General features: G+C 39.2%; 1 protein-coding gene across 1 annotated transcript; it reads right to left on the reverse strand.

Moving 5' to 3' along the window:
- Positions 1 to 2,345: 2,345 nt before the first annotated feature.
- On the reverse strand, positions 2,346 to 27,508 carry GPR63 (G protein-coupled receptor 63). The gene is made up of 4 exons (XM_056488326.1): positions 27,170 to 27,508; positions 12,720 to 12,805; positions 9,005 to 9,082; positions 2,346 to 5,961 (listed from the first exon to the last, which is right to left on the reverse strand). Exon 4 carries the CDS (start codon positions 5,817 to 5,819, stop codon positions 4,560 to 4,562), a length of 1,260 nt encoding a protein of 419 aa, XP_056344301.1. The 5' UTR covers positions 5,820 to 5,961; positions 9,005 to 9,082; positions 12,720 to 12,805; positions 27,170 to 27,508; the 3' UTR covers positions 2,346 to 4,559.

Below are 27,508 nucleotides of genomic sequence, written 5' to 3' on the forward strand. Positions count from 1 at the left end.
TTTGGGGACATGTCTTTATCACTTAGAGAAATTACTCTAGCAGCACTTCTGCTAAATCATTGCCAAGCTGAAAGTTTTCCCCAACACAGCCGAGATGCTGCACTTCTTTCACTCTACTGCTATGGGGAATAATCCATTACATGCAAACATGCAGCACTTGAATCATAAAGGTCACTGTCTTGTGTTGATATGAATCATGCCCTGCCATACTACTTCCTGCTTTATTTATTGCACAGCAAGATGATCTTAATTACTTAGTGCAAGCTAAAAGGTAGGACACCCAGTTCAGGTAGTATTTTAGGAAAGTTACCTTCTTATTAGGCTCTCTCTCTGCTTGCTGGATACTATTCCAATTGTGCTACCCCAGTGTCTCAGAAAAGAGCATTCTGGAGATGTTTTATACAATAAACATTTTGATTTAAACATAACCACCTAAATCAAGCAACCCTGGCTATTTCATAGACAGATAAAATAAGTGATGAAATTGTGGAAGTGGGCATTAAATACAAAAAACAAGTGCACATGCAAACAAGAGAGTCAATTCTAAAGACTTTTGCTACATTTCTGGAGAATGATTATGTTTATTTTCTCTTTTTTTTTTCTTTTTCTTTGTTGTTGTTTTTCAGGTATTTTCATGAGTGTATTATGTACAGAAAAGACAATGCCATTCTACTGAACAGTTTGTTTTAAAACAATAATTCAAGGTTTCTCCGCATCAGAAAATGACTAGTCTGAAAAAAAAAAGAATCAAACCAGTTCAAAGTGGTGGCAAAGTAGTGGTTCCTCACCATTCCAACTACAACAAACTTGTGCTCTGAATTTTAGTTTTCACACTAAAATAAATTAAAATCTCTTTCAAGGAGGGCATTGTTCAATGATTAAAGAATTAAAAATCTCAAATGGTTTCAGAAAGATCATTAAAATCTTACAGTTATTTATGCGTATGCCCAAAATAAAATATGAAAGTATTAAGAATATTAGTGAAAAAAATAGTGACAGAAAGCAATAAGAGGCAAAACAATTTTCTTCTCTATATACAGAAATAATTTTACATAAGTAACAAGAAATGTCAAAAATACACAATTTTGAGTACAAAATAATAATTTCAGCAATAGATTTGTACAATTGAGAACTGTGTAAGCAGCATGCTTTGACTGAATGAATAAACTGCAACATACTTCAAAATACATTCATTTAAATCCTCCATACTAAAGACATCTGAAAATAGAACATGAGGGAATACAGATTATTAATGACTATCATCACTGGAGAAGAAGAAAATTATAATTCCCCAGTAAAGTCAAGAAGGATCAGTCTGAGTTTTTAAAAATCCTTGGTCTTGGTCAAGACCATTAAATTGCCTCAGGAGACCCACTTCTGCCAATATGTATGTGTTTTAACATCACAAATCTCAGAGGTTGTGCAGGATTCTTGGCAGGATCACAGACAGCAAGACTGAGCAGTTCAGAGGTCTTCAACTTGGTTCTAGGACTTCAGCTGTAATTATCAAGGCACTGCTCTCAAGACAGTACATAGACACAATAGCTCAAATGATTATGTAAACACATAACTATCCTGGGGATACTTCTACACCACCTTGCTTCTTTTTTTGAACATCCTTTTGTTCACTATATGCTTTGATCACCTCAAAAACCCTGGTAAGTGTGAATACTGTATCACTATGGAAATCACCTCTGAATTCAGGCCACACAATATGGGCTTCTTTTCTCTAAGGATCAGTAGATGCAGATTTGACCAGAAACCTTGTTACAGTCAGTGTAAACAAATTAGCTGTCTTTGATGTTTGCAATGTATACTTCACAGCCAGTACATATCAGAACCATGAAAATCCCACAAAACCTTTTTCCCTCCTCCTTCAGGAATGTAATTTCACTAATTTTCCTGTATTGCTCATCTTCTTTCCTTCTTGAATTATTGTGTTTTACAACATTCAAATCACTTGCATCATAGAGCTGGAAGACAGCAAAAATACCTGTACTTGCCATTTAGACAATGTACACTCTCATTCTGTTACATTAACTCTAAGCACAATTTTGCTGCTTTCAGAGATAAAGAGGTATGACAGCTTTGAAACAGAAAATCCATACTAACCAGGTCATAAACTTGTGCTCTCAGTGCAAATGTAATTGAAAAATAAAAGCCTTACTGCAAAGACACACTAAAACACTCTGCTTTACAGTGGAACTCCTTCAGATCAGAAAAATCTATACCATCATCAGTAAAAGTGACAAGGAAGGTAAAGCATGGTCATTGATAACATCACCACTGCCAGGTGCCTTTACATGTAACCCAGTCTCAGTTGGTATCTTTTTGTATTTTTTAAATTAAATTACTGGATTCAAAGTCTTTCCTTTTAGAAGGATAAAATTTAAGTAATGACAACAGTTTTACCAATAGCTGTCAATGAGAAGAACAGAGCTAACTTAAATTAGTTCTTCACTGAAGACCTTTAAAAAAAACTGGGGTGTGAACATTTTGTTGCCCTCAGGAAGCAGCAGTCCCTGGACACCCACATAGGACAAGGCATTTCCTTCATACACATGTGGACTGTGTGGATACATAGAAGTAGATAAATTGCTATTATTTTTGCTCCTCTGGTACAACAGCAACAGAGAGGTCCCCATGTTTTGGGGGACTGAAAAACAGATGGAAGCAAGAAAAGCCTAAACCCCAGCTCTGGCTGTTTTTTGTTGTACATCAATACCTCTGTTCTCAGTCACAGCTCCAAAAAGATGATTCTGCAGGCATTCTTCCCAGTCTCAGAGCAACTGGGGATATGGCTGTAAAGCCCAAACCTAAGTCTTAATTCTACCTATTTCACAATAAATATTTATTCAGCTGATTGACAAAAAAAAAAAAAAAAAAAAAAAAAAAGAGTCTGAGTTTAGTTTGCTATCATCAAGGAAAATCTTTGTCTCTCTGCTTTCCAGGAGGATACCAACACAGCCTGACATTAATCAGAAAGGTAGTTTGGCATTTTAGGGAGGGAAGCTGATGCCTAATAGATGAGAACAGCAAGTAAACCCTTGAGGCAGCAGCCACTAGAGAGACAAAGAAGTAACGAAAAATCAATGTGAAGTAATATCAGAGGGAAAAGGGGAATTTAACTTATATCCTCAGCAAACTCTGCTGGCTGACTGTTATAAGGGGTAATGGCTGAAAGCAAGTAGATTTATAAAAGATATAGGAAGATATTCTTCCATGTGAGGGTGGTGAAGCACTGGAACAGTTTTCCCAAAGAAGCTGTGGATATTCCATCCCTGGAAGAGTTTCAAGGCCAAGTTGAATGGGGCTCTGAGTAGCCTGGTAGAAGGTGTATCTGCTGATGGCAGGGGAGTTCTGTGACTGTTTATGATTTTGATCCAATACTTAAAATTGCAAAACAAACCCAGGATTATTTTTCTCCCTGTAATTACTATGTTCTATGCTATGGTTAACTTGCTATCTGTGTGCTGGCCTCCCCTACAATTTCTAATCCTATCCCAACAAATGCTTGACAGCATGATTTCAGCAGGGGAGAGCACACCTAGCCTTATATGAGCTCCAAGCAGAAACAACATTACACCAACACAGTATAAACTGCAGGCCCAAAAATCACTATTTCAGATAGGTTTTCAGGCATGCCATCAGGTTTGGATAACTTGTAACAGCCTCAAGTAAGAACTACAGTCACCCTTTTTGGTGTAACAATTTCAACATGAACACTCTTTTTCTAAACCATGTGTTAGCTACGAAAATATCATGACCTGAGATTCAGGCTCTCTTTCATTTCTCTGTTTTCTCCTTCTAACTCTCCTGATAACAGAGCAGGTAATTTTGATCAATTGTTAGAAAATCAGTAAATCTATGACTTTACATGTAGCTATATGGACAATAATCACCCTCCTAGAGCTCACACGGGTCTTTCATTGAAATTCACCAATATAACAAATGATAATAAGACAAATAATAATACACCTTCAATAGAGAACAAAATATTCAAATGAACAAACTATACAGAAAATTTTGTAAAGTGCACAAAAGTATTAATGGAAATATTTTAAAAAAAGGTTTTTAATGTTACCATGGAAACTTCTGAAATATCGTTAAATTAGATAGAAATAATCTAATGAGACTTTTTGGCTCTAATATATTGACAGCAGCAATAGTTTTTAAAAAAAAAATTACACCAACAAAATACACCGTATCTTAGCAGCATAAAAAAAGTCCCCACAATTAGATAAAATTGCAGGCCTAGTAAGCATAAACCTGACGAGATGTTCCAAATATAGTTTTCATTAAAGGAACGGATTTCCATGGAATCCTAGAGGTAACATTTGTTATTCTGTTTACACTGTATTCTGGTAGTAAACCTAACTACAGCCAATCACATTCCCTCCCTCCATCTTCCCAACATTGCACAGAGTACTGAAAATTTAATCAATTTATAAGATATGGCCACACTGAAAAAGCCATATGAAACAAAACAAAATTCAACCTAAAGCCTAAAAAACAAATGACCCCAGCAAACAACAATCATTGTCAAAGCAGCCGCAGGTTCAAACTACCGACCGATGCTCCCCGCACACGTAGATGGCGCTGGGCCGGATGCGCCGCCTCGTATGGCCAGGGAGCTGTGGCAAGAACTTAAAGAATCTGGGCATCAAGTCTAAGCATGCATCGTGAAACTTCTTAATCCTCCAGTAGTAAATCAGTGGGTTCAGTGCAGACTTGAGGTAGCAGAGCCAAAGGAGCCAAGTGCTTATCTCAAAAAAGTTGTGCTTGTAGTAGAAGTGGCTGTTGAACGTGGCAATAAGGCTGTAAGTGGTGAATGGCGCCCAACAGACTATGAAGACAAGGAACAAAATCAAGATGGTTGTGAAGGCACGAGTTTTAAAGCTCATATCAATATTCATCTGAAAAGGTCTCTGTAAGCTCATGAGACCAAGTTTGCTGGCCTGGCTGAGACATATGCTATCAGGGTGGCTATGGATACGAACTGCGTTGTGGCGGACGGTGTTGAGTATGCCCATAAAAGAATACAGCATTATCAGGAATGGAATAAAAAACGAAATTAGCAAGATAATTATCACGTAGGCTCGGTAACCTGGGCTTGTAGAGTAGCCAAAAACACACTGAGGTGCTCTCGAGGGTATCTGCAGGTTAGGATTCCCTACTGATAACGGAAAAGCAATAACAAAGGATGCTGCCCAGGAAATCACAATAAGAATCTTTGCACGGTAGGGGTTCAGTTTATCTTGCCTCTGAACTATGATAAGAAATCGGTCAATACTAATAATAAGAAGAATGGCTACCCCCTCTATGACAAAAAGCCAGAAGAACATGGCAGAAACTCTGCAAAATATATCCCCAAAAATCCAATGTGTGGTAATGATTGTTATCAGAGCAAATGGCATGTTCAGCACTGCCAGCAGCAGGTCTGCAAAAGCCAGGCTTGCTAAGAGGATATTAATTGCAGATCGCATAGCTGCCTTCTGGTAGACCATCAGGCAGACAACAAAGTTCCCAAGGAAAGAAACCAAGAGGATGAATATCATAGCAGCAGAAAGAATGATCTGGAGTGGCAAACTCAAGCTCCTGAAAACTTCTTGTGATGGCAGGATAGCTGTGGTGTTTACCAGGAAAGTACTTCTCTCAGTGGTGAGCACAGCACCTGAACCGTATCTCAACGGCTGTGTTGTGCCACTATGAAGCAAGAACTGGGGGGTGGTAAAATTCGTATAGGCATTTTCATAAACTATGAAAGTAGCATTTGAGGTCCCAGAGTGGGCCAGCGTCAACATTGCTGAGAAAACCATTGCTTCAGGAAAAATGAAAGCAGAACCAAAGGTATTCAAGGCATTTCATCTTGATCAGGCAGTGTTTTGAACTGGTTATTCAACAATCAAAATTCAGCGTTTGAAAGCATCAAAGTTCTTAAGTTCATGTCAGTATTTCCACCTGAAAAAGAAGAAAGGAATGTAAATACACAAAGTAAAACTGTCTGAAACCAGTGGGAATGTAATGATTTCTCAGCTTTCCTTAATGAGAACAGTATCCTTAATATATGTTTACACTTCAGGTTGACACAATTTACTTAAGCACCAGACATGTGAGTCTCATAATATTAGGCCTTTCTCTCATAGATCATATTCCCATAGTCCTTCTGACCCTGTACAATACTCTCAACTCACCACGCTTTTTTCCTACCATTACCAAGGCTGAGAACTTGTGTTTGAAAACAAACTTTACTGATTAAGATTGAATAAATCAAACAGGTATTTTTATTTAAATTTCATAATTTTTGAACTAACTTCATTACTTTGTTTTCAAATTGCCTACAGGTGGAAGCTTTAATAACATTTCTAAATAGCTTAAATAGTATCAGTATATTGCCTATTTGCCTGTTTGGTAAGCACTGAAAGCCTATTTATCCAAGTTATTGCATATAATACAGAATTCTTTGTTCCATGTCAGTCATCCACATCAGACATGTCAGGAAAAACATGCAAAACACCCTAACCTGTTATTATTAAATAACTCATCTACAGGATAAAATAATTTCTCAATTTGTTTCATTTAGGGGCTGACTCACACCAAGGTGCAGGAAACCATCACTTCTTTGGTCACTACAACTCTTCCCCTGACAGTAAGCTTTCCTGCTTCCACTGATCTGGGCATGTTTTTGTTGACTCATCCTGGTATCCCATATAATTTAACATGTGCACTCTCTTTTTCCTCGTAAATCTAGTCCTTAGACATTCTGCTGAACTCCTTCCCTTGTCGTTATAGTAACAAAATTATTTGGGCTGGAAGGGACTGCAAAGATCTTCTAGTTCCGACCCCCCTGCTCTAGCAGCAACAGGTTGCTCAGAGCCCCATCCAACCAAGCCTTGAACACTTCCATGGATAGGACATCCACAATATCCATGAGTACCCTGTACCAGTGCCTCAGCAGTCTAACAGTAAAGAATTTCTTCTTAATACCTAGTGTGAATCTCTCATCCTTCAGCTTAAGACCATTGCCCTGACCTTGTAGAAAGTCCCTCTCCAGCCCTCCTCCAGGCCCCCTATAGATACTGACACAGTGCAACATTTCCTTCTATAGTTCACAAGCACTGTCTTGTTGCACTAATACTACTAGTATTGGATTGTTACATATATCTGTATGCACATATTCTTAACAAATATAATGCAAAGGAGTTGAGAGCTCTCTCTTTTCAGTGCTAGCTCCTCATCTCTATCTTGGACTATTAAACACTCTCAGAGAACACTGGCATCTGATCAAGCTGGAAACCAGAAGGACTCTATGCCCTTTTCAAAAAAACGATCACTACAGCCAGAAACATAAAGTGGGCTTCACCTCATTCATTCTGGATGACTGCAATAATCCCTTCTGGCTGTTTTCATGTTTATCATTAGAAAAGGGATAAAGGCATCTTCAGAGGGCAATCTCTCTGCTCCATCTCTGCACACAATGACAAACCTGTGCTACTAACACAAGCAGCTTACGGTAGCACAAACCCTGCCCACAGTATTTATGCAGGTTCTGTTTAGTATCAATGTCAGGCAAAAATAAAAGGAAGAAATGCTTTTTATGAACACAAGGATCACAAGCTTTGTGTAGGATAAAAAGTTTACCCTTTGCTGGATAATACTTCACCAATAAAGGAATTAACTGTAAGGCAACAAAACCTAATCTATGCCCCCACTTTTGACTTCTGGCAATCTGAAAGCAAGCCTGCTTAGGCTGCTGTCAAGAATTCATCAAATAACATAGGCACTGTGACCTGCTCCTTTCATTCCCTGATTATCTGCAAACTCTATCACTAGATGATTTCCATGGCCAGACTACCATCAGCATTTTTTTTCAGATAAATGATTAACCTCTCTGTGTTCCTTAATTTTCAATCATATCACAAAAAGATATTACTATAAACTTCCTAATTTAATTGACTCTCATGGTGGGCTGATCCTGACTGGACACCATGTGTCCCACAAGAGCTGCTCTTTCACTCCTCTCCTCAACTGGCCAGGGGAGAAGTAGTATTACAAAAGGCTTGTATGTTGAAGTAAGAACAGGGAGAGATCGTTCACCTGTTACTACAACAGGCAAAACCTCAGTTTGAAGAAATTAGATTAAATTATTACCAATTAAATCACAGTAGGGTAATGAGAAAATAGAGCCAAATCTTAAAAACACCTTCACCCCACCCATTCCTTCTTCCTGAGTTTAAGGTTCTGACTAATTATCTCTATCTCCTCCCCACCAGCAATGCAGAGGGAAAGGAAACAGGGGTTGCAGTCAGTTCATCACACATTTTTTCTGCTGCTCCTCTCTCAACAAGGAAAAGACTCAAACTCTTTTCCTCTCTTCCAGTGTGGATTCTTCCCATGGGAGAGAGTCCCCCATGAACTTCTGCAATAGAAGTCCTTCCTATAGTCTGCAGTTTCTCTTGAACACTCATGTGTGGGTCCCTTCCACTGACACTGGCTCTACTGGTCATAGATGAAACTTCTGACAGCTTCTCACAAAAGCAACCCCTGTGCCTCTCTGCTACCAAAATCTTGTCACACAAACCCAATACAGAGCCACAAAAATTCCACTTTCTAGAGGTCTGATTGAATGAAAGTTATAATTTTCTATTTTGTCCTATCATATTTCAAAGATTGCAAAACTCAGCAAAAGTATATAAATCTATCTACATTAATATTTTGCAAAAATTACCAATTCCATTAACTTTATTATAGATTTTTCTTTCCCTCCATTCTTTCTCTTTAAATTTTATTTTTACACTAACTCCTTTAGAGAAAACCTCAATGTCAATTACAGGCTAAAGCACATATACTAGTCAAAGCTCTTCTTTCTTTTATCTATATAAACTTTTCCTCTACTAGTCTTTAACATTTTTTTAGAATAAAATATGTAACCAATAGGAAAAAGATTAACAGAACTTTCCAGAATAAATAAGAAATATTTTAGCAATGAACAAGAAAATCTCACCCAAAGTTCCACTGATGTTTATGATTCCACAAGCTGAGAACACTATGAAGGAAAGGAAGCTGTAGCATTCTGCAGGGACTGCAAAAGAACACAAATTCAACAAATAATTCTGGACTTAAAATCTTGGAGCAAGAAAATTAGATCCCCAGGCTAGTATCTTTTAGAGCTGTGTAAGCAATAAGTCAGCAAAGGTAACTTCTACATTTCTGATTGACTTTGTATAGGTCTTTCTACCAAGGCTCTAAAAGAAACTAATCTGCCATTAGATAAATGCAAAACTCTCCTACAGACAATAACCAGTTTCACATAGGAAACAAAAAAAGGAGAAGTTAGTTTTACAAAGAAAAGTGGTCAGTAGAATGATCCTACAAATAAAATCTTTACAGGAGTTCAAGCTCTTTAATCTATAGAGGAGAAGAGGGAAATGCAAAACCATGACATTTGCTGATGATGAACATGAACTGTTTTTCAGGTCAATTTAATAAAAACAAAGGTCAACTACAAAAAGGTACAGAGGGCTCTCTTGAGAGATGGTAGCAAGCTAACTGTCTACCTCATAAAATTCACTGCTAGAAATAAAGCTATGCCTGTACTGAAAAAAGTTATCCGCACAGTAACAGATGCTAAACCAATATTTACCACCCAGAAGAAAAACAGATCTTCAAATTTTCATAGTCTGCTCTAGGAAAACATCAGCCATGTGTTCAGAATTGTAAGCAAAGGAACTGAGAAGAAAACCAGGAGCCAGCTATATACACTGTATATTTAGATACACCACCTGCTACAATATACATCTATGGCATCTCTTCAGCACTATGTTCAGTTCTGTACCATTTGATCTGTATTAAAAAGCAACTGAAAAAAAGGTATCATAGAGATCTACCAAGTTTTTAGTGACACAGGGAAAGTGAATGATTGCTGTCTCTCATAACATAAGAACAGAAAAAGTCAAAGAAATCACGAAACATCTCCAGAGATCATCGTCTCCAACCTCTCCAATCTCTCTGCTCAAGCAGGGCTGCCTAGCAGGGGGCCACCGCAGAGAAAAATTGTCTCCTGATGCTCAGGGGGAATTTCCTGTTTCAGTTTCTGCCCACTGCCTCTATCACCTGGCACCGCTGAAAAGATCCTGGCTCTGTCCTCTTTGTATCCTCTCTTCAAGTATTTATATACATTGATAAAAATTATGCTACTCTGTGTTTCTCAAGTCAGTAGCACCCAGTATATAGCAAAGGACAAAAGACTCACAAACTCTATAGTTTATTCCTAACAAATTCAAAAAAGGAAAGAAAACCTCACACATGTTCTCCCACCATCCCAGCTCTCTATGCAAATAGCTACATCCCCTCTTGTGCATCTCACCCAGTAAGAGGACTGAAGGCTTTAGATCCCATGTTGCTCCTGTGCTCCCTGATGGTCTCCAGCAGCACCCTTCTCTGTGCTCTGTTTATCACTCTGAGTATAAAGTGTCTGCAGCGCACACAGAATCTGCATGCTCAGATATTGGCTTGGATTTACAGTGATCGAACCTGCAGGCAATGTTCTTTCCTGGCTATCATCCTTCATGGAAGTGCCCGACCAATTCAGCCAATAAACTCAAGAGCTTCCCTTCTGTTACCAACATATATAATTTTTTCCTTTTTTTTCTCCCTGCTTAAAGGTCTTCCTCTGTAAGCACGCACATGATTATCAAACACGTGCCTCCACCTTTCTTCCTACCCTTCCAACTTCTCTAAGATTATGTAAAGATGAAAGAAACCAATAAGATAATTTCACAGCAACAGCATTTCAGTCCTCACTTGCTCCTTGAGAAAGGCAAATCTTGTAATTCCAAAGCCCCAGTCCTTGTTGAATGGTAATCACACAGCTTGTAAAAGACAACCACACTTTGATAGTTTAAATGAGTAAGTCTACTGATGGTCAGGTACTCAAGCAAGAGGCAGATAGGCACCTTTTTGTCACAGCATTCTCACTTTTGGAACACGTACTCTCACAGATTCTTTTCAGATGCAAAAAAGCTTCATACAGTCACTTTTTTCAATTTCAGTGCCGAAATTTACTGTGTATGCACATTTTCTCTCAAGCAAGGTTCTCACTCATATACAACTTTCTTTTTATGGAACATAATAGACACAATTATTTCAATGAAGTACATACTTAAACCTAAATAACACACAAATTCCATTCATCAAGTATAATTATTGCTAGAACTATGGCGTCTGTTTTTAACAGCTTTAGAAGCTAAATGTTTCCTGTTCAAAATTTGGATAGCATGCTCAACTGGAAATAAGATTATATGTTATATGCAAAGCTGACATCAGTCAAAGCCAGGAACTTCAAAAAAGACAAAAGAGGGAACATAATAGTGCCATAATAACAGTTAAGTTTAAGGCATATCAGAACACATCATGAACAGCTGCCAAAGTGACTTAATAAATTTGTCTGCTAAAAGCAAGCATATATTGGCAATACTGACCAGCACAAAGACTTCATCCAGTATACAAAAAATCATTCTTATTCAGAAACCTGAAGGCAGCACTGCCTGGTACAGTGATCCTATTTCTTTGGGATATTTTAAGTGGGCCCAGCAGCTTTTTTGCATGCTTTATAGCTACTATCAATGGTTTTATTTTACAGGCAAACTTCAGAAAAAATTATTTTTCGCAACATAAACAACATTTAAAAAGCAGAATATTTTTAGGGGGAAAGAATAAAAAGAAGCATGAAGGGCATGGGCTTATTGTTTTCAAAAGAATTAGTGTGCCATGAGAAAATGCTTGAGTACATGCTCTCCAACACCACATTATTGCACAAAGTAGCCCAGGACAGACACTCCTCTAAATATGAACCAAACATTGTTTTCTATGCAATTAAGCAGAGGCAGGAACATGTTACAATGGAAGCCTTTCTGCTAACACCAGTGAAAAGAATGAGTCAGAGCACAAAGCAGCAGGGACAATATTCTTACCTAAAAGAAACCAGCAGTTTTCAATTTTAATACCTATTTACATATAACCTAAATTGAAACTAATCAACTACACTGCATGAGTAGATGACCCATAAAACTGTTCACAAGAGGCATTACTTTAATTTAGGAAATTGTTCTTTTTTCCACTCTATAAACACTGCTGTGGCAATTTTCATAGGAAGGTACTGTGGGAAACAGTCACCTCTGCTTTGGGTCATTTAGTACAACTAATTGCCCTCTCAATGATATTTCCTTATGACCTTAATTCAGAGAGCCATTAACTGCCAAGAAACGTCAGTCGTGGCAATCATTATCACTACTATAAACCACAAATATTCAAAATGTAAAAAAAAAAAATTCTATTTTCTTATTTCTTGGGAAAAATCATGTTCTCAATTTGCAGATCATGTGAAAGGACTTGGGCAGTTCTAGGTTCATTTCTAGCTCTGTCATATTTCCCCTGACTAACTTTCCCACTAGTTCTATGGTCACATTAACCATAACCATGATGAAGAGCTGAGTACTGTAGTACCTCGAACAACAGCAAATGTTGAACATTATTAAAAACACACTATTTTAATTCATATCCTCTGCCTAGTTATTAACATGCAACTAACAAGTTGAAAGCTTCCTAGGAGATTGGATTCCTAAATTTTAAGTGGATCTTTGAATTATGCATGCAATCTCTATATGTCAGTGTAGCAAAAAAAAATCCCAAAAAACTAACACACAAAACCCAAAGCATACCAATCCAGACAGGCTCCCATGAAGAGCAGGAATCATAAGTCATCTTGTGCTGTTTTATTCAGCTAATTATTGTCTTCCCAAATAATCTGCCAAAAAAAAAAAAAAAGTGAGATATTTACATTCAAGGCAGGACAAGTCAGAACAGCAAAATTTTTCTTGGAATAAAACTTTATCTTTACTGGGAGAAGTAGAATATGCTGTTTCTCCTGACAGAAGGCAGATTGCATGCCCCCTTTCTGGCAGACGGAATAGAAAGGCATCAAAGTTTCATCAAACCAGAGATCCTCAGCTATGTCACCTATAAGAATCTCACCATTTCATACTAGTATCTGTCAGGGCTGGAGAAACACGTCTTTTCAGGTCTCACTCAGCATTGTTTATTTCACTTGTAGACAAGCACACAGCAGCCAGCTGCCCTAAGTCTTACTGGATATATCAAAATAAATTCTTACCCTTAACCATCAGGATCCTGATCTTTATATTCCTAAAGATGCTCAAAACAGTAACATTTAAATCTACTACTAAGTGCCATAAAGAAGGAAAATAAATTTTCCCCAAACAGCAAAGATAACAGCATTGGCAAAACAAAGGACAAGAAAATAGGCCCAGAGAGGAAGAATAAACCATTAAGTTTCAATGCTTCAGTGCAGGACCTCAGCACTTCCTTTACACGTGCTTGTACCAATCAATCATCATCACACAGCTAATATACCTCAGATAGCTAAATTATTTCTGCAAACTGGGCCTAACATAGTTAAAAAGCTGCATATTCTATCATGAGTTCATGGCAGAATCAATTATCAGATATCATCAATTCTTAACTGAGAATGTCAATTTTCAAGGTAGCTTTACCTTGTACTCTTAGAAAGAAGTCATAAAATTTTAGTGTACCTTGAAAACTGAGTTTATGTCCCACTAATAATTTTAAGTGACCTAATACCAAGAGGACAAATATATGAGACACTTTACATGCTTATTTTTAAAAGGCTACATAGCTTTTAATTTCTGCAAGAATAAGCTTTAAGAACATCTTAAGTCACCTCCACATTGGAAAAAAGATATCAGGATCCTTCAGGAAAAGGTTTCTAAATAAAAGATGCACGCAGGGGCTGAAGGAGAAACCAGCCAAGGAGTTTACAATGGCCTCCAGCAAGGGAAGCAGTAACAACAAGCTGAACTCCAGATCTCCCATAATGTACTGACCCCTCTGATCACTCAGTGCTCAGTTTCTGTTCCTGCAGCCGACTCAACACAGACTTCAAAGATCCAAAACATAAGGCTTGATTTGCCAGACTGGAGTCTGCTGAGACATCTGCCTTTTGCAGAACACATTATCTAGCCACAAGGGAAGCTCGTGTCTGAAAGATTCTTCTGATAATCTATTAATAAAAGTTGTTTTCCATGAGCACAAAAATTTGATTTTTGCATTTATTCCACAGAAAAAGGAGGGAAGGAAAACAATTCTCAGACACACCTATGTATAAAAGAGATAAAATGCAGCCATTGTATTATTACAGACTTTCTCCATTTGGTTTGTTCCCTCTTTAGTGAGGTAAGTAATATAAATTGGTAATCTTTCCTCTTCAGCTTTCTGAAGTGTCAAATAAGTGAATAGGTTTGCTGGAGCCTGGACAAGATTAAATACCTCAATAACATGTAAGATCCTTCCACCAGACAAGTGCATCCTCTGACACAAGAGCCATTTCCAATCTCCACTTACTTTTATTTTAGTGAGAGTCTGGAATATTTTCTATGATCATGTATCTTTAAAACCAATTTAGACAAGCATCTGAAACATCACAATGAACTAGGAAATTCTTTCACTTCAAGCCTCCAAGAAGGAAAAAAACCAGAAGTACTTTTTCAAAGAAAATCAGGAAAACTTTATTTAATTGGAGTACCTTACAGATCTTGCTGGGCAAGATTGCTTTGGGTAGTTTTCTGTTGACAGTTAGGGATTAACACTGTTTCACAACTAAACTCCCTTTCTTCCACTCTATTATAAATGATTAGTCAGGCTTTTTTCTAAGAACAGAGAGGAAAAGCTTCATAACCCTTCCTGAAATTTGAGTGCAAGGATTTCTGATCCTGCAAAGAGCTCTACTTGTAGAATTACAACCTTGATAATATCAGTGTTTAGATCTGGCAGAGCTACTGATAGGGTAGTCCTGACCTTTTCCTCCTTCATTCACTTATTCCTGAATCCAGCTCCCCAGTCCCAAAGCAAAAAGAATAGACTGGACTAAACCAGAGCCTGGCAAGCAAATTTAAAAGCTTGATGTTTCTGGTCTGAAGATGTGAGATGCTGGGAAACACAGAAAAAGGCTTATGATGTGGATTTAGCTTCTACATACTAAGAAGTATTTTAATGCAAGACAGTCTGTCTTGTGTCACAAGAAAGAATGCTGCAAAACCCACACTTACTGAGAAAAATTTGCATCTTACTTTGATTCCCCAAACCAGGAGCTGTAATTTCCAAAGGACTGAAATAGTGGAACTAAAAACACAAAGACCTTAAACATACTTAAATGACAAGGTGTTTCCCACAAGTATTCAGATTACATTAAACACTTAGCAAAAGTCTAGAGAAGATCAGAAATATTATGAAATTGCATTTTAAGTGAGTCGTAATTTTGTTATGTACATTACTGACAATTTTCTATGTCTCCTCATGCCTAGTCTAAAGCCATATTTTATCAAGTTTTCATAACATTTTCTTGGGATACTAAGTCTAACCACAAGCAACAATGAAGTGAAATACTGAAAGCTTACTTTCTTCACAAAAGAAAAAAAAATCACAAAAATATTCTTCAGTCCATCAGAAGATAATAAGCAAGTAAAAAAGTCTGCTTCAAGTCAGAAAGCTTTAAGAGAGTTGTCCTGAGGCTATTTTGGCTTTTCAACTTCAGAAACTTCTCCACTATATTCTCTGAATGAAAGACTGAGCTCTGTGAAAAGCTCAGATACCTTAAGGTAAAGATCTAAAGGCTCCTTGCATTACATCATTCTTACTTCCTGTGTAGCACCCCAGTATTCCCAATATACACTATTGCATTGCCTTCTGCTAAAAACAGGGGAAGATTAATTTTTTTGTCAGTAGTTTGGACAATAGCTGTTAGCACACTGTCTTCTCTTGTCAGCAAGGGCTTACAAAATTCATTTATAAAAATGGTAATGCCAGCAGCAGCACTCTACACTGGAATTTAAGCTGTCTCTCCCACAGAAACATGCCTGTTTCTTGAAACAAAATTTATTTCAACAAAAATTCATCTCTGTATAAAAAGATACAGGGATACTCATGAAAAAGTGATTAGAACGATCAGATTTGTACACTCTTTGCACTGTGCTGCCCACAAGTTCCTGGGATTTGATTTAGCTCCCAGAGCAAAGTGTTTAGGCATGCTTCTGCTTTTCCCTCAGGGGTTCAGGTCATGCTAGAGCCAAGTTCTGTGCCTGCCCAGGAGTCTTGCTGCTGCAATACAGGTGTTACGAATCTCACTTCTTGGCACTCGGCTCACATGGAAGAGGTGCTGGCAGCAAGTCACATGAGATGACCCCCACTCACAGCACCCTGCTCAGAGAGTGCTCAAAGTCCACAATGGTAAGATTTACCTGTGAACTAAGCAAAGATTTATTTTATATGCCTATATATATTATAACTTTTCTACTCATAGATATATATATATATATATATACACACACGTGTGCACACATGCATATATTTTCAATACTTATTAACATCTCTATTCAACCAAAGAAAAAGATAAAATGCTTAATACAAAAAAAAAAGTTATAAGGTTACATTGATTTTTCCCTCCAGATTTACCCTATACTTTGCTTTTAGTCTAAATTAGTCTATTAAAATCAGCTACATGTTTCTATTGCAACTTATTTTTCCTAATATAGAAAGAGAGAATAAATAAACTATCAAATTCTTGATAGTGCCATCTAATTGATTTGATAGTTTCAGAATTATTTTTGGGTCATGCCAGCCAACTGGAATAAAGCTTTTAAGACAGCAACTATTTTGGAGAAACAATCCTAGCCAGAAATATATTCATGGCAGAGATTAAAAGACAGTTAAATTAAGAGTTCCCATCTGGACAACTCTCAGGGTGAGATGACGTATTACAGACATTAAGACCCTATGCAATACAGGCACTAAATTTCTGTACAGACCCAACAAGCAGGGCTTATAACATGCATCCCAAAGAGATTAAAAACAAATTGATTTCATTTGCAAGCCAAAAACATTTAAATGAGCTAGTCTGATGATTTTTAAAGTGCACCTTTTTTCGTGTCATACAAGAGATCGTACTTCAATTTTTTCTGGGCTTTTAAATTATAAAAATGCAAAGCAAACAAATATATGCATCAACCGAAGAATTCAAATCCTTTTTAGACATAAAAGTACCTTGTAATTCCTTGTTACAAAAAAAGTAACAGTTAATCGAAGTGATTTTATATACTCATCACTTTTGTCCTATTTGGGACCTTTTAAATAAACAGAAGAGCAATCCTAATGCCTTCCATACATAGTTACAGCAGTCCTAACTTCACAAACTTCCTATTTAAGAAAGGTTTCTTTCCATGGAAAAGCTCCTTCAGTAATAAGTTAGGGATTTTCACATTATTTTTTAAAAGTAGAGAAATAAAAACCCAAAAAAATCTACAAAACACATACACCCCAAAAAAACAACAAACCAACCAACCAAACTCACTGAAAAATAAAAACTCCCCAAATCCCTCAAACTTACAAAGAGAGTATTACCTTAGCAGAAAAGCGCAATCCATTATTTCCTGTTGTCTTCCACTTTAGTATCTAAAGATCATCTTTCCCTACTTAACCAAAGGCTATTTAAGTATGCTCAACTAATGAATTTTGCAAATAATAACAGTGTTTCTTTGGTTATGGAGAAGTTTACTTAGTCTCTATTTAAATATGAAATTAAACCTGAGAAAATACTGTATGGAATTTATCATCCTGCACCCAGAATAACTCTAAATAGCATAAATGTAACATATAGCTTCTAATTCAATTATAACTATTCAGTAACAGTTGAAAAATTCAGACCAAGGGACTTGTATCAACCTTTTAAAACACAAACACAAAAAGTAGAAACAACTCAAAGTTATGGGCATGATTTATAGGAAAACAAGCGCAATGACATCTGCCATGAGATCAGAAAATTAAACTCTTGCCTCTATGCTCTCTATAAATCTCTTTATAGATTGCAATGATACAGCTGAAATTAACATTATCCAGCATAAGACATCAAAAACCAAAACACCAAATCAGAAGTGATGCCTCTCTTGTATTTCCAGCTCAGCAGAAAAGAAGAAAAAACTCTTTTAAAGACCCAGCTTTCTCATGGGTCCTATTGCTCCTTCTACCACAAAATGAGCACAGAGGGACTTATAGAAAAGATTCAAGGCATCAGGAGCAACCAGCCACCAGGACAATTAAACTTGCTCAGTTCCAAAGCCCCTCAGCAAAAGAGTGATTATAGAGGAAAAGTCATGTTTTATATGCCCTAGCTAAAAAAACACTACCTCTGCTGTACCATTCCTCAGCCCTGGTCTGGAAACCTGATACATTTTCATCAAAAGCACTAGGAAAAAAGAGCCAGGTATCTTCTTGGGCAGAGCAAGTACCAAAACCCCAATTCAATTCCTTTGCTCTGAGCAACTTCCTGTACGTATATCAAACAGCTATAATATAGATGTTCATACATTAAATTCAAAACCTGTAACTTCACCAGGTCTGCAGAAGTTCTGTTCTTTCCCAAGTACTCTGAAGCAACTCAGCTCACTTCCTCAGAGTAGATTTTCAGTCAGACCATACTGCTGCCAGGTCTTTATACACTTATCTATCCACTAGTCAGTAGTTTGAATGCTTATTTTAGAACCTGTTCCTCTGTACAGCTTCTGTCCATTTTCTAATTTCCATAGCAATATTTGTTCAGTGACCCACATGCCAGGTAGTTTGAGTGGGAAGTTAAGGTACCTTCTGTAAATACTAATAAAGCAATGAAAATTAACGAACCATAAAATACAGGAAATTAACTTCTCATCACATCATCTAGCTACCCACCTAAATGAGTCTAAAATACCAGCTTCAAGCAGTCTGATATTCTAGGGACACCCAGTTGCCACTTCATTTATAGTCTGTTTCCTTAGCAACACTATAATCCATCTGGCTGCAGAAAGCTAAATTCTCAAACCATATCCTCCCATACACCGGAAATAGGCTCAAAATCATTTATATTTTAAACAGACATCGTGATTACTGAGCATATAAATTAATCTGAAAAGCCAATGTCCTCAAAACACATATGCAAATTCTCACTGCTCTAGTTTGAAAAGCTGGTTCCCATACTGAGAATATCTTCCACCAAGAGTTTCAGAAATGAAAATATTTCATCTTTGTTTCATCATGTCCAGCTGAAGAGGCCTTCAGAACTGCACCTGGGCAATCAGTTCTCTTAAGAATTTTTAAAGAAAAGTAATTTGCAAGACCTAGGACACAATGCCATTAATGGTGGCCAAAAAAACCCTGATGAAAGTTGATCACATTACAGAGTAGAGTCACTTGTCTCAGAAGTACTTACTCTTCAACTTTTTGCATCTTAAACAAAAAACATTTTATATATACAAACTAAACTAAAAACCCAATCCACAACAGTAACTTTAAACATTAAGAGCATAAGAATAACAGGTTCGAAATATTCAGGAAATCCAGGAAGGTAACTAGCAATTCCCAATGAAACTGAATAACACAGACCTTCTATCACCAGGATGAATGGATACAACTTAAAATCACAGAATCTATCTTAAACATACGCTGCTTTGTATGAATTTGGCAACTTCAACCTTGCAAAGGACATTCTACCTATCAAGTTAGGTAGAATAGAACCACCACTGCCTATATCTCAAAGGCTCATCAACATCAAGCCAGTCTTTAATCCACAGAATACCTCTGGCATGCAGCGAACCATTTCAGTTCTGCATAACTTTTGTGTGACTCAGCTGTACCGTGGCAGCACACAAGTCCACATTTCCTGACCTCCTGACAGCAATGAAGAGAGATTTGAGCAGGCTGAGCATTAAACTGGGTAGGCCTTTTAGCAATGTCTGGCAAAACTGGTAAGTGGTTATCAATATGAAGCCCCAACCTCAGACCTTAGGGAAGTCTGTTTCCTTACCAGCATCGGGTTTTACACATACCATCCTCCTCCTCCTTTTCTTCCTACTAGGGCTGAGACTGATCTCACCTAATTTCAACACATAAGCTTAGTCAGCAGTCAGTCAGATCATGCATTTCTGGATGGTAAATTTACCTAAATAATTTCATGTAGCTATTTTATTTCTCTTGTTTTGTAACAGTACTGTATATGAACACCTCTGAGTACCTATAATGGTCTGCATGTGTCTGCCTGAAAATCTGACTCATGCTTCTATGTAAGAGCAACACAGTGCTTAATAGGTACATTCTAAAATTCTGTAGTTTCAGCAAACTACAGAAATTGCCCTGTCAACAGCTGACACCAGCCTCCCCAAGGAGCGATTTACCAGGACCTCCGTTCCTGGAGTTAAGATGCTGGGATCCTCAGTGTGCTCTGGAGTTTGCCAGGATCCCACGAACACTGTAACAGAATCAAGATAACACATCTTTCCCATCATTTCAGAAGTGTAAAATCTTGTAAGATCACCAAAGCGACTGGTCAGTCTCTAGCCCAATGCCTAATTCACACTCATTTATACTGGCATCAAGAAACAAAGAATCTGATTATTTTTCGAATAGTTACATATCCAAGAACAGAGACAGACATTGCAAAATATGCAAAAAAAACAGAGAGAATATTCCAGGGCTATTTTTTATTTTTAGCCTTGCTGATAATAGCTTGAAGTGTATCATCGTACTGGCAGCGCACCATGAAGATGCTTTTTCAAGTCTATAATTTGTGGTGGCCTTGAAAACACACATTTAATCCAGTTCATTCAGATCTAACAGTTTAACAGCATAAGTACTCTTACCTGAGATTTCATGCTTTGATTCGATATCTCCAGAAAAGATGAATGCAGTTGGAAATTGCCTTCTTATCAAAATGGAGGGAATGGGGAAGGAAAACACTCCTTACTTCAGTCAGCAAATGCACTCAACTGCATCCCTATTGTCATAATAAATGCAATGAAAATTTCTGATGGCAGATGCAGATGTCCCAATATCAGTAATGCATGGTATAACTTCTTGTTATAAATACTCTAATGTGCCTTTATGAGTCATTATTAAATATTGCCAAATTTCTTTTAAATGTCACCTCCTTATCATAAGTGACACACTTGGAGCTTGAGCAGACATGCTGAATGAATTCAGTCATGTAAAGGACAGAAAACCAAAAAATAAGGCATGTGGTGGGAGGCCCCACTGCAATTCAGCTGATTTTGCTTCAAAAAGAAAGGTAGTTCCTTTCCAGGCCACATGATTTTCCCAGAGTACTCAAGCATATGAGGGTCTGGGGCACTAGTGGGCATGTGTGCACTGTTGAGACAATGGAAGCAAAAATATAGCATACACATTTCTTCTACATTTCATAATGTGTCTTTGACTAGATGTAGGAAGTTTGGATTTTTGTTTGGAGATCTACTTTTGTTTTTAAAGTCATTTTGGTAATAGGATGAAGCACAGGAAATTCAGATAGGAATTTTAAATCATTATCTACATTTTGGAGTTTGTAAATGCAAAAGTATATGCACATATATGTTCAATGCTTTTAAATACATCCACAAGTCTCATGTAAGACCCAAGAAAAAGGTCTAGAGAAAATTCAGAAGTGACAACTGACAGAAGAGTCAAAATCAAAATGATCAAGTAATAAAAGGCTTGTTGGGATATAATCTACTGAAAATAAGAACTTTACCAAGATATATAACGTGTTTTCAAATTACATTTCAAGTTTTTGACAAAAAGAAAGTAATGTCTATTTTTCACAAGATATTAGTCTCTATCATTATACAAAATGAACAATCCTTTGAAAGGATTAGTAGCAATAACCACTTCTAAGTTGTATCAGGTTTTGAAGTTCTAAGACAGCTTTAGAAAGGATTATTATTTCACAATTTGCATTAAAAATACACACTTTTTCTTCTGCTTTGTTGCATGTTTTTTCCCTTGTGCACAAAGCAATCAAAACTGAACACCTCTTGTTTGTAAAATTTTCTGCCCTCACCCCATCACTTTCTTGCCTTTTTAAAAGGGAAGATAACTTGCACAAGATAGTAGGGTAATGAAGATAATTTAACTTTTCCTGAAGAACTAAGATTCAGAGATGAACATCACCACAAAAGAAATACACAAGGAAGTTAATTACTAAGCATACAAAATAGGCTGCAAGTAAGATATGTGATCATATATTGAGCAATGACAAGAAAATAAAGGACTGGAAAGCATTAACCTCACCTCAACATAGCTGTCCTGAAAGCTGGGTAGAAAGGCTAAGAGCCATTGAGACTCTAATGACACAAAGCAGAGATACTGAGCAAATAATACAGCCATATGTAGAATAAACTACTTTCTCAACAGGCTTATTTTTCTCCCCACTGACTGTGCCTGAAAGGCTAGTTGAGACTCCCTCAATGTCAGTGTAGTACTCTGCAGATCATTTCTAACACAGCCCTCAAAAGTAGCCTGTAGTCAGTAGGTTTAAATTTGCTATGCAGGGGGTCCAAACACCCAACAAGATGGAAAAAAAACCCACACGACGACATAGCTGGCTTTCAGAAGCCCAGCCTGAAGACTTAGATTTATCTCCTAAACCGCCAGCATCTATTCACTACACACAATGAGGCAGTCACCTGATGAAAAATACAATGCATGATCATGTGTGAGAAAGGAGAAATTTCAAACATCTAATCTGTTTCAAAAAGCCAAGTTAGAAAAAGACTTTTATTTTGCCCCCATAAACAAGAAAGTAACCCAACTGAATTGGTCAGCCTGTTATTGAATAAAGTGTGCAACCATGGCTGCAACAGAATTGTTTATGTACTTGGCAAAAGTTATCTATACTCCTAACAGAAAGTGTGCTATTAAGCATTAGAAAAATATCTGTTGCTTTTAAGAGCACAAGAACCTCATTCTTCTTGGAGATTCACAGCAAAGGACCAGGACAATCGACACAAGCTGCATTACAGTAACTTCAATTAGACCTTAAGGAAAAAACTTCATAGTGACAGTGGTCAAATGGTGGAACAGGTTACTCACACAAGCTGCATCATTTCTATCCTTTGTGATATTCAAAACTCAAGAGGACATGACCCTAAGCAGCCTCACCTAACTTTCAACCAGACTCTGAGCAGAGTGGTAGCCTACATAACCTCTGGAGATCTCTTCCAACATCAATTATTCTGTAGTTCTGTGCCCCAGCCTCAGTTTACCTTGGTTATAACAACGATTATTTCCTCACTACAGCCTGCAAAATCCAAGCACTGGATCTAAAAGCCAGTTTCCTCTTTGCTTTCTAGACCTGATCTGCTTGGCCAGCTGACCTGACCCATACAACTATAGGGCTGCACACAAGATTAGGACAAAACAGTCACACTGGCCAAATGAAATGATGAGCAACTACAAATTATTTATTAAATCAACAAAAAGGAAATGGCAGAAAAATGCAGAAAGCAGCAGGGTAATAAGATAGCCCAGAAAGAAATGGGTAAGTAGAATATTGCAGGGAAAGTTAGGGTAAAGTCACCAGACAGCATCGCCCTGTGGCCAACAGAATGGGATTTGTGCATCAAAGCTTCAAGTCCTTCAAGTTTTATGTATTATATTACATAAAAACTAGGAAGTAATGTGGATTATTTCGTAACAGATGTATAAAGGCTGCTATCTCTCTTCGTTGCCAATCCACCTGTGGGTCACGACCTACCACTACATTTTAGACAGTTACAGCCTGAGCTGGCATTTAGAGGTAAGTATTTACATTTAGATGTAAAGTATTCTGAAAAAAACTGGGTCCTAGATTGTATAAGACACAGTTCCCACAGGCCACATCATCACTACTTCAAAGCTCTAAATTTACAAACTCTTCTGTGCTTATGTGGTCTTTATAATACTCTTTTAAACACAGCTTGTGTATAATAAACATCTAGATTGAGGTAAATTAGGTTACAGTTATGCAAGAGATTTCTCAAAGTGCCATTCAAACCAGTGGGACTCCTTAGATACCTCCAACACATGTTTAAGTGTAAATACACCTTACAGAACCAGTGCTTTCACACAAGCAGGGGAAAAAAAACAAAAAACAAGAAAGGATAGCTCAGCTTTCTCCTAAATGACGCACAGAAATAGCTCAGTATTAATAACTGTATTCTATAAGGTTTCATTCTAATGAAATCAACAGGAATTTCACTGTGCCAAGCTGCCTGTTTGGGAAAATACTTTACAGCATTAACCAAGTCCAATCATATACTTCAGGTTTACATTAAGTACCTAAGTATTACCCGCAGCTGGAAATGAGATGGTTAAACAATTTTCCTATTCAAGTTCAAACTGTGCTACTAGCTAAGTTAGCAAAATAAAGATTACCAGCAAATTACTGAGATAAAAAGTACACTGTTCTATTAAAGTATTTCATATGTCTATGAGAGGCAGCACAACCTGACAATTTTCAGCCTGAAACACTACTTCAGGATACTACAAGTAGGATTTCTTAGATGATACTTACACTTCCTCTTGCCTCACCTAACTTTTAACAACTAAGTCTGACATCCTTTGGAGCATTAAAAAAAACAAACCAAATTTGCTACTTGTAACAAAATAATTATGGAAGTTCCACATAACTGCAGGCCATGGACCTTCACATCTAGCCATCAGGGCTGCTTAGGGACATGCATTGCCCTGGGAGCACATTCCCAGACAACCAAACAAGTCACGTAAGTCTCTGATCCTCTTTAACCCTCCCTTATGAAGAAGTGGGAAAACCACCAAGCCTTCACATACTCCCTCTTCACCCACATGCACAAGAAGAAAAAAAAGCAGCCCTGGCACCTCCAAGCAGCTGACTACGAAAAGCAGCATTTTATAGTGACAGAGATCCTCAATGCAGGGAAATCAGATCACTGTGACTGAATACAGAGTTAAGGGAGGGTACCTGCAGATAGACTATGTCCACATCAGTAAACCAAGCAATGCCAGGAATCATTCCCTGGAAATGGAATTCACTGTCACACAGACTGCTGAGCTGCCTCACATCAGCACAGCATACTTCTAACACAGCCCAGCTACAGGTCTCCCATGCAAATTTCCTGCTCTGGAAGGCAAGAGAGTTAAACAGCATTGACAAAGGCTAACCCACAGCACTTGCTTCAGAACCAGAAAATGGCCTTGGGTGAATTTCATTAACTGCAGAGAAGCAATCACAGCCTCTCCAAGCTTTATCTGCTGTTTTTCCTAGAGGAATATTTTAAAAGTGGCAAATGCAATGATGAAGCACACAAGCAATGCCTGATCAGCAGCACCTGACAAAAGTCACCCACGCATTGTAGCGCACAAGAAGAAAATTAGAAACTTGTAGAGTTCATCTTGCCTTGTTCCTGCTTCCTCTGAGTAGGCAGACATTGCATATGAACTACTAATTTCCAGAGTCTCATTTATTTTCTCACTTAAAAAAAAAAAAAGTTCTACACATTTAGAATACGTTCTTACAGTAAGGCTACTCTCTAATAAAGGAGTAAAGGAGAATAGCTGAAGAGAATGTACTTTAGAGTGCTGATCTTTTGGCAGTAGATATTTCAAAGAGAAGTTATTCAGAAATTATTCTTCTTCTAATTACTAGTCATTACCAAATTTGCTTCTGTAGGCTAAGAATGTAATTACGAATGGATCTACATTGTTACGCTGGAGCTACAGCAATGTTGGTAAATACATTTTCACAACAGATAATTGCAAAAACAATAAAAAACCCCATATTTGACAACTGACAACATGCAGTTATTCTGTGTTACCAATCTTGCAACAAATCTCATTGACATTTCTTTACATTTGCAGGAAATTTGAAATTATCTATTTTAAACTGCCCTTTTCACAATCTGATGCCTCTAACGCCTCTGCTCTAATGTTAGAATGTGCAATATGTTCCACAAAAAATGCATTATGTAAAATCCATTTGTCACTGCTTAAGCATTCATTATCCATTTCAGTAAGGAAAATTTTGTTTCACAGCCTTCTTGGGCACGGACCTAACTTTCCAGCCATGCCTAGCTCTAACCACTGAAAATTCCTATGTTACCTGTATCTTTCCGTAAATGAACTGTTTCCTTGGAAAAGCGTTTTGTTAATTTACAAGAAAAACTTTATCATATGTTTTGTTATATACATATATATATACATTAGGCTGCACGGTATCATTTGACTTTTACAAAACAAGTTTGGAAAATCATATGGCACACCCAAACAAAAATTACATACTCTCTTAAGTAGATGAAAAAGAAACAGAACCAAGCGAGACGTTCCTATCAATTTTTTCCAGGAGTGACACACATCGTACTGACACGGGCAGGTTTAAGAGTTGAGCACAAGCAGCAGCCCGGCGAGCAGGTGACAGCAAGCAGACAGCTCCCCCGTGCCTCGGAGCAGTGTCCGGGAGCGCCGGTCCCAGCAGCCGGCGGGAGCCAGGCCGGCTGCGGGGACGGAGCGCCGGTCCCGGGGAGAGAGAGAGCCAGGCCGGCTGCGGGGACGGAGCGCCGGTCCCGGGGAGAGAGAGAGCCAGGCCGGCTGCGGGGACGGAGCGCCGGCCCCGGGGAGAGAGAGAGCCAGGCCGGCTGCGGGGACGGAGCGCCGGTCCCGGGGAGAGAGAGAGCCAGGCCGGCTGCGGTGTCCCGGAGCGCCGGTCCCGGGGAGAGAGACAGCCAGGCCGGCTGCGGGGACGGAGCGCCGGCCCCGGGGAGAGAGAGAGCCAGGCCGGCTGCGGGGACGGAGCGCCGGTCCCGGGGAGAGAGAGAGCCAGGCCGGCTGCGGGGACGGAGCGGCGGCCGGAAGCGCGGCCCCCGCCCGCCGCCCCCACCGGAGCAGGAAGCCCCCACAGGCGGCTCCACGGGCCCCGGGACGCGGCCGAGCCGAGAGCGCCCACCCGGCTCCGGCGGCGCTGCCGCCCCCACTGCCCGCTGACGGCTCCGGCGGGAGCAGAGGCGCTCGGCTCCCGGTGCCCACGCAGCCTCCTCGGGGTGCCGACCCCCGAGCAGTCCTGGCCCACGGGCACGAATCCCCGGGGCTAGAACGCCTTCCCGGTGGCGGGACCGCGGCCGGGGGAAGCGGCACAGCCGTGGGCGCTCCCCGCGGTCCCCAGCACAACTCTGTCCGCGCTCCCGCTGCCCGTCCCGCCGCCCCTCGGCCGGGCAGAGCAGCAGCCGGTCCCGCGGAACTGCCGCGGCCGCGCCGCCGCCTCTCGCCTCACCTCACGATGTGACCGGAGCCCTGCGGAGCCCGGCGCAGCACAAGCCCGGCCTGAGCCCATCCCTCCGGGAAGTTTCCTGCCATCGCAGTGGCCGGGGAAAACAAAAGCTTCAGAGCCGGGAGCGGGAGGAGAAGGAGGAAGGGCAGCGTAAGCAGAGGAGTGAGGGGCATTGCTCGCCCGCCGAGCCGCTGCCCCCGGCTGCCGACTCCCGCGGAGCGCAGCCCGCTCAGCGCCGCCTCCCCATTTGCTTCAGCGGCGGCTCTGCTGCCCGGGCAGCGCCGCGGAACCGGCGGACGGAGGAGCAGCCGGGCGAGACGGCGCCTCCCTCCCTCCCCTCGG

This window comes from Oenanthe melanoleuca, chromosome 3 (genome assembly GCF_029582105.1).
Source record: "Oenanthe melanoleuca isolate GR-GAL-2019-014 chromosome 3, OMel1.0, whole genome shotgun sequence".
NCBI classification, from domain to species: Eukaryota; Metazoa; Chordata; class Aves; order Passeriformes; family Muscicapidae; genus Oenanthe; species Oenanthe melanoleuca.

What these genes read in the sequence shown, in the direction of transcription:
- GPR63 (XM_056488326.1), bottom strand. Translation starts at nt 5,819, where the DNA reads ATGGTTTTCTCAGCAATGTTGACGCTGGCCCACTCTGGGACCTCAAAT.